Genomic DNA, 7,681 nt, shown 5'->3' with positions numbered 1-7,681 from the left:
TTTTTTTTTTTTTTTGAGACGGAATCTCGCACTGTCGCCCAGGCTGGAGTGCAATGGCGTAATCTCGGCTCAGTGCAACCTCTGCCTTCTGGGTTCAAACAATTCTCCTGCCTCAGCCTCCCGAGTAGCTGGGATGACAGGTGCCTGCCACCACACCTGGCTCATTTTTATTTATTTATTTTTTAGTAGAGACGGGGTTTCACTATGTTGGCCAGGCTGGTCTCGAACTCCTGACCTCATGATCCACCCGCCTCCACCTCCCAAACTGCTGGGATTACAGACGTGAGCCACCGTGCCCGGCCTGTCAGCATGGTTTTGTAGTCTCTGTGAGAGATAATTATGTTGCGGATTTGTGACTTGGTTTAACATTTACAAGCATCTTCACAGTATCTCCACTGTGCCTGGTGATGATAACATCAGATTGATAGGAGCTGTATACAAGGAAATAGACTCAGAGAGAGGGGCTTGGGGAATTATCCCCAGAGATGCTGGGAGGAGGGAAGGCTTGACTGCAGGTGTCTCAGGTTGAGTTCATGGCTCCTTCTACTATAGTAAACATCTCTGCACATAATCATTTTCGTGTGCATGGAGAACTTTTCCATTTACAAAGTGCTTTTAAGTCATAAAACATTGGCTGTTACCATGCAGGGGTGGGCGGGGTAGCTAGGTGCATGAGGGTGCTTTTTGCCATCCCTGGGCCTTTCTCCTTCCCCTTTTCCTTCACTCCTCACTCCCTCCCTGACTCAGGATATCTATCTGATTCTCTTTAGCAATGGATCGTGGGGAATGGACATGCAACTGATCTCTGGCAGAACTGTAGCACCTCTTCCTCAGGAAATGTCCACCACTGTTTCTCATCATCACCAAACGGTGAGGCTGGTTTTGTGCTCCATGAGCTTGTCCTCAGATGCCTGTAACATGTTTCTCAGTCCAGAGCTGGAAACGCTTATTGGAAGACACAAGCCAGAATGCTGTTGCTGGGGTGGGTTGGCATGTGACAGGGAGCCGTGAGTCCAAGGCAAATGGGAGGGGTGGTGATCTCACTGGGGAAGCTGAGATCCTGGGCATCATTATGATTCACTCTACCTAGAGACATGCCCTTAGCGCCCTCCTGATCACTTAGGATAATGCTTTTTGTGATTTAAAAAAAAATGTCGACATAGGAGCTGTAAAGGTGGTATGATAGCTAAGCCTTAGGCAGACCCCCTTGGGACATTGGATCAAAAGTGTATCTTTGGTTTGGTGGCTGTGTCTATTCAGAAATGTCCTGCCCCTTTCTGCTGCAGTGACAGTGGGACTGCCTCACTGCACCATCAGTCATATGGACACAAGACTGACTGCCTTTCCAGGTCTTGGACCTCAGTGATGCCACCTAGCATCAAAACCTTTGAATGTTTCCTTGTTGCAAGATGGGGACTTGAAGCTGTTTGCAAAACCCTAAGCTAAGCCTTGGGGTCCTTAATCCAGAAGATTGTATTTCTCCTCTGTCCTCAGCATCTTTGCTTGTGAGATGTGGAAGCCAGGCTCCATGAGGGTCAAATTAAGGGATAGTTGGCAGCAGAAGCACCAACTAGATACCCTAAGCACCCAGAGGGAAAGGAACACCCAGCCAGGAGCCCTGCGTGTTTGGATGCAGACAGGCGGAGGTAAACAGGATGAGCTGTTTTGGTGGCTGGGTAGGCCACAGCGATTGATGTTAAGAGCCCGTGGACCTGGATCCACATGATCTTTTGTTCCAAAAGATGTGTCCTCAGGCTGGAAGGACCTATAGATATAGCAGAGCTTTCCTAACATCCTGGGTTTAAAAGGCCACGGAAATGCAACTTTAAATGTTGCTGCGGCTACTCATAGATCCAGTATATATGTTCAAGATGCTACACCAAATGAGAGAAACCAGTTTAGATCCAGTTCAATAAAACAGGCAGTGAAGTGGCCTTTGGTCCTGGCTTTGCATAATCCAATTTCTTTGCTGGACTTTCCCCTCTTACGGCTCTGTACCTAGTAATACCCAAGCATGTCCCAAGCTGAAGCATTATTAACCAAATTCCTTGAACCACAGTACAAATGGAAACTGCTAAAATACTCATTTGGTAATTTATATGGAGAAGATAAGGAAGGAATGGAAAACCCTGCTTTATGTTTTTACCTTCTGGGTTGGTGAGGGAGCGGAGAAAATATCCCAGTCCTATTGAAGTGAGAACAGTGCTTAATCTTGTCTCTGAGTGTGTGAAAGACATTGAATTAAAGCCATCCCAGAAATTATATGGTGGGTTTGCATGGTGAGTTGGTAACTGGGTAAATGAAATACTCACGAGTGCCTGAGAATGTGACCATAGCACTGCTTGTCCCCAAAGCCACAGCATCCGGTTTCTCCCCCTTCAGGGTCTGGCTAAACTTCCCTGAGCACTCTGGATGGGAGTCTCTGTCCTCGCTACTGACACCTGGTGGTTACAAGTAGTGACTCAGCCCGAAAAGGGCAGGCTTTGGTGCTCACAGGCGCCATCCCCAAGTGGCATCTGGCCACGCGACTTGGCACGGAATCCTGGACTCTTGGGCCCGGAAGGGGGCAGTTTTGGCAGGTGTATTAAAACCCGGCTGAGCTTCAGCAGAAACGAGGCTGCAGAGGAGTTGCTAAGTTGTGTTTAAACCATCTGCAGGAAAGAAAGCGATATTGACCTGTAGCCTGTTACTGACTTGCATTTGGTGTCTTCTGCGGTTGGAAATAGCTGTCAGTTGGTGCTAGAAGCAGATCTCAAAGAGGCACTAGGGTTATTTTAATCAGGAAACTTCTTATCTCTCAACTTGTTCCTTCTGTGCCAAGCTCGTGTTCTTGGGTTCATTTACAATGCCTCCTTAGGGTGGGTTTCAAATCTGTCTCATTGCTTTCTGAGAGCACCCCGGAGTGTCTGTTCTCCACATCTCCCTTCTCAGCTCTCATAATCAGGGCATTTTGAAAACATCTGGACGCTGTCCCTGAACACGCTGGGTTTGTTTCCACTCCACTTAGGCTTAATCTAAATTTGAAATTTCCGTTTACACTTCCCCAGTGGTGGTTATCTCTGCTGCTCTCTTCCCCAACGTGGCAGCACTTTCTACGACTTCAGCCTTAAGTGTCGAATCCTCGGGGGCCTCTTTGATTGAGGTTAACAATTGTGGCAGCAAACAATAAGCTGAAAAAAATGTGTAATTTTTAAAACATTATACTGCCTTTACAAATGAACTACGCTCGTTGCAAACCATTTACCGTGTCTGTATTTGCTCTTAGAAAGTATGTTTGAAAAAAAATACTTGTTAAGTAATCAAAAGTAACTCATTATTGACATTGATTTGTGAAGAATATGTTGCAAGTGTGAAAAAATATGTAGTGGTATGATCTCGGCTCACTACAAACTCTGCCTCCTGGGTTCAAGCGGTTTTCCTGCCTCAGCCTCCTGAGTAGCTGGGATTATAGGCACCCACCAACATGCCTGGCTAATTTTTGTATTTTTAGTAGAGAGGGGTTTCACCATGTTGGGCAGGCTGGTCTCGAACTCCTGACCTCAAGTGATCCGCCCACCTCGCCTCTCAAAGTGCTGGGATTACACTTTGAGCTGGTGTGAGCCACTGCGCCATGTGACTTGGTATTTTTTTCTGAAAGGACTCCTTTTTCTGGTGCATGACCACGGCACTGCACCTCTCTCTGGGGGTTGCCATTTATGTTGTTTTCTATACGAATGAGGCCTCCTGGCATCGTGCCATGAGGCAGTCTAACATCTAGGTTGTATAGTTTGAAAGAGATACACCAGATCTTGCCCCCAAACTACATCTTGATATTAGAAATAGTTTTAGATTTTCAACTGACTTTGACTCTGCCTGCCTTCTCGTTTTTCTAAATGTGTTTGTATACTTTCTGGCATCCCCTCCTTATCTGCCTCGTGTAGGCAGAGGTAAGAGGGGCTTAGTGTGGGGATTCATTATGATCTTGTATCCAGTTCCTTTCCAGCCCAGGGAATACGAGGATCTGGAAAGCATGAACCTTGCCTTGATGGTCCCGAGCCTGGTCAAGGAGTCAGGAGATAACTATGGAAGGGTGAATCACTCTCCTGGAAGGCAGAGCAGGCCAGATGCCCGAAGGGAGGCAGGCAGACAGCGCCCGAGTTCAGGGAGGAAGTGGAAGGGAAATCTCTGGTGGGAGGTAGAATTTGATCCATCCTCCAAAGGATGGGCAGGATTTAAGTCAGTACAGGCAAGGGGGAAGAGAATATTCCCTGTTAGGGCAATGACATGACCTAAGGTAAGGGTAGAGCAAGGCAAGGGATGGGGTAGACCAGTTGGCTAGTGTTCTGGTTAGGATTAGGATTGACTGTGTATAAGAGAACATCTTCAAATGATAGGGGCTTAAATAAGATCATTTATTTTTCTCTCTTTTCAAAGAAGTCTGGAAGTAGGTAGCCTGAGAGAGGTATGGAGGTTCCATGGAATTGTCAGAGATGCAGATACTTGCTAGCTCATTTCTTTACCATCTCTTGGGTTTGGCTGTCATCTTGAGGAAACAAAAGGCTGCTAGAGCTCCAGCCGTCACATCCATGATTCAAGCAGTAGGGTGGAGAAAGGAAGTGGGGAAGAATGAATCCCCTTTTCTTTTAATGAAGTGTAACACGGTCACACCTACACCTCTTTCTAAGAGAAGGCGAGAAATATGGTCATTCAGCCTTGGGGGAAACATGGCTTCTCAAATCACAGAAACTTGGCAGCAAGTCTTCTCTGTAAGCCTGGTATGGAATACTTCCCCTGAGGGTTTGACCATCCCCTCCCATACCCAGTCATACTCTTTTGCAATAGCTCAGTTGCGCCCTCTACAGTCCCATAAGTCCCGGTTATTTCAGCATTCTTCAAAGAGTCCATCTCTGCTGCATCCTGGGCTCTGTCAGCACCCCGCCATTCTCATATAGACTCTTCTCAGAAACTTTAGGATCTGTCGAGGCTTCTCTCTATTTCTACCACCTCTCCAGGTACACGTGAAGTCTTACTATTATTACTGAGACAGAGTTTCGCTCTTGTTGTCCAGGCTGGAGTTCAGTGGCACAATCTCGGCTCACTGCAACCTCCGCCTCCCGGGTTCAAGCAATTCTCCTGTCTCATCCTCCCGAGTAGCTGGGATTACAGGCATGCGCCACTACACTTGGCTAATTTTTTGTATTTTTAGTAGAGACAGGCTTTCTCCATGTTGGTCAGGCTGGTCACGAACTCCCGACCTCAGGTGATCCACCAACCTCAGCCTCCCAAAGTGCTGAGATTACAGGCATGAGCCACCACGCCCAGCCGTCTTATTATTATTTAATGACGTCTCTTGAATCTCTATTTTCCTCCAGTCCAGACCTCTCTTCTGAATCCCAGACCTGTTTATCCAGCTATCTCCTGGCCACTTCCCTTGGGATATCGAAGAGAGGCCCCCAAGCCACTAGGCCAGAGAGAGTCCTTATCTCCTCCGCCAAATCCACCCCTTTGTCACTTTCTAGTATTTTAGTGAATGCTGCTTCACCAGCTGGCAAGCCAAATATCTAGAGTCTGCCTTGATGTGTTTCCTTCTTTCTCTTCTCAGCATTGTCACAGGTCCCTCAGGCCACCCCGTGGTTCCAATGCCTGTTGCCCACCTGTGGTCACGCTGCTTCCTCGTTTGTCAGAAGCGCCAGGGCAGCCTCCTAACTAGTTTGCTGCACCCTTTCTTGCTCCTCTGTGACTCATTTTTCATACGGAATCCAGGCTGATATTTAAAAAAACACAAACCTAATTATATCACTCCTCATTTGGAAACCTTTCGGAGGCCCTTCGTTGGTCTTAATCTTCAGATGAAAATCTTTAACAATGCCCATCGGAATCTACCTGAATGATCCACTCCTGCTCCTGTTAAGTCTCACCTCCCATCTCTCTTCCCCTCATCTTGGAATTTCAGCGTTTTCTCACTTCCTGAAACATGAACTTCCCACTTCGGGAGCCTCTTCATTTCTCTTCTGTTCTTTCATGTGAGACTATTTCTTGAACAACTATCGTGTACCAGAGACTACTGTAGGTACTAAGGTTCCAAGAGTGAACCATAGCTTATGTTTTACTGGACAAACCAGTCAATAAACATGGAGAATTTGGAGGGCAATGGTAAGAACTGTGTAAGACAAGTTAATGGGATAAAGAGGGATTGCAATAGGTGAAGGGAGGTCTCCTTGAGGAGTGACCACTTGAGGGTGGCCAGGAGCCAGCCACATGAACATCTGGGGAAGGTTCCGTACAGAAGGACCATCAAGTGCAAGATCGCTGGGCAGGGAAGGAGGTTGTTAGTTGAGGGACAGAGGGCAGGGCAGAATAGTGGGAACAGAGAGTGAGGGGTAAGTAGAATCACAGACCATCTCAAAGTGTGTGTGCCCCCACCCACACTAGGAAGGAGCTGGGTGCATATGCATGCATTTCTAATCTTTGTGATTTCCTTAGACCTGCTGTCTCCATGGGTTTCTCAGTGGTCTGTTGGATTCCAAGTTGGAGTGACAGTCCCGAAGCCTCCATAAGGCAGAGTATATCAGAAATCGTACAAGGTAGAAATGCATCGGTTATATTTTCAGTGATTATTTTGGGTGACAGGATTCTTATCACTTTGACTGCTTTCTTTTCTTTTGCTGCCTTACCTATTTTCCTCATTGAGATCTTTTATTTTCACAAACAGAAAATAACTGTGAACATTTTGTGCTAGAAAACTGGTTTTGAGTAACCAGTTTTTTTAAGTAGGTTCGCTCTGCCTTGATTAAGAGAATGGAGCCCCAGGGCATGGCAAGCAGGGTCCATGGGTTAGCTTCGAATGAGGCCAGTTCCTGGAGCTTTAGTTTGCAAACTCATACAATCTGGAAGGCTCTGGTGAGGCGGAGGGGTGTGCCAAGCCTCCTCCCCAAGACCCGATGGGCCAGTTGAAAATCTACTGACCCAGAGGATTCAGGCAAAACATTTGCCCTGCTGTTAAATGAACCAGTGCTTTTTGTTTTTAAGTCTCCAAGATCCAAATATCAAGTCCAAGTTCTCACAAGCGTTCCCCTGCTCTTTATTTAATTCGTGTGGACCTGATATGCAGCAGGATGGGTCAGAATACTGGAATTTGGCCACAGGCCATGTGGGAGCCCAGGAGCTGGAAGGGCACAGTTCTGGCTTGCCCTGGCCCCTGGCTGGTCTTCGTCAGCTTCAGTGATGAGGCAGGACCCAGGCAGAATTTGTACAGGCTCAGCTTCTTATGAGATGCTGAGGCCCTGGTGGTGCAAAGGAGGTACAGAGGATGGAATGTGTTGTCAACAGGCCAAGATTTCAACCCTTAGAGTTTCTCTAATGCCAGTACCCAGGAATTGGTATGAAATGTTTGTTTGAACCTGTGTCTGAACCATATGACCTGGAAACTATAGTCTTTGCTTTAAAAAAAATTCAGTTGTATCCCCAAGATTTCACCAGCACCAAGAAAACATCCCTTGCGTTTCAGGAGCAGGGATTGGCCATGGTGCAGCCTGAGGTTGTGGATGTTGATCTTTGGTGCCCGCGAGAAGGCTGTCTGGGATGAAGCCTTCTGACTGTGCAGTCATCCACGCACGTGTGGCCCCCAACACTGGCAGGGACCTGGAGTCATCTGGCCCATCCCTCCTCCCTGTCCCATCGGGCTGCAGACTCCCATCCCTCC

General features: G+C 47.3%; 1 protein-coding gene across 1 annotated transcript in view; it reads left to right on the top strand.

The window, feature by feature from the left end:
* Nucleotides 1-7,681, top strand: part of PMP22 (peripheral myelin protein 22) — a 33,148-nt gene that overhangs the window by 3,052 nt on the left and 22,415 nt on the right. Inside the window, exon 3 of the mRNA XM_023188099.2 lies at nucleotides 771-870. Within this exon, the coding sequence (XP_023043867.1) occupies nucleotides 771-870 (100 nt within the window). The remainder of the gene's footprint in view (nucleotides 1-770; nucleotides 871-7,681) is intronic.

Source organism: Piliocolobus tephrosceles, chromosome 16, assembly GCF_002776525.5.
Source record: "Piliocolobus tephrosceles isolate RC106 chromosome 16, ASM277652v3, whole genome shotgun sequence".
NCBI classification, from domain to species: domain Eukaryota; kingdom Metazoa; phylum Chordata; class Mammalia; order Primates; family Cercopithecidae; genus Piliocolobus; species Piliocolobus tephrosceles.
The sequence above is the reverse complement of the archived record's forward strand: the minus strand, read 5'-3'. Positions and strand labels throughout refer to the sequence as shown.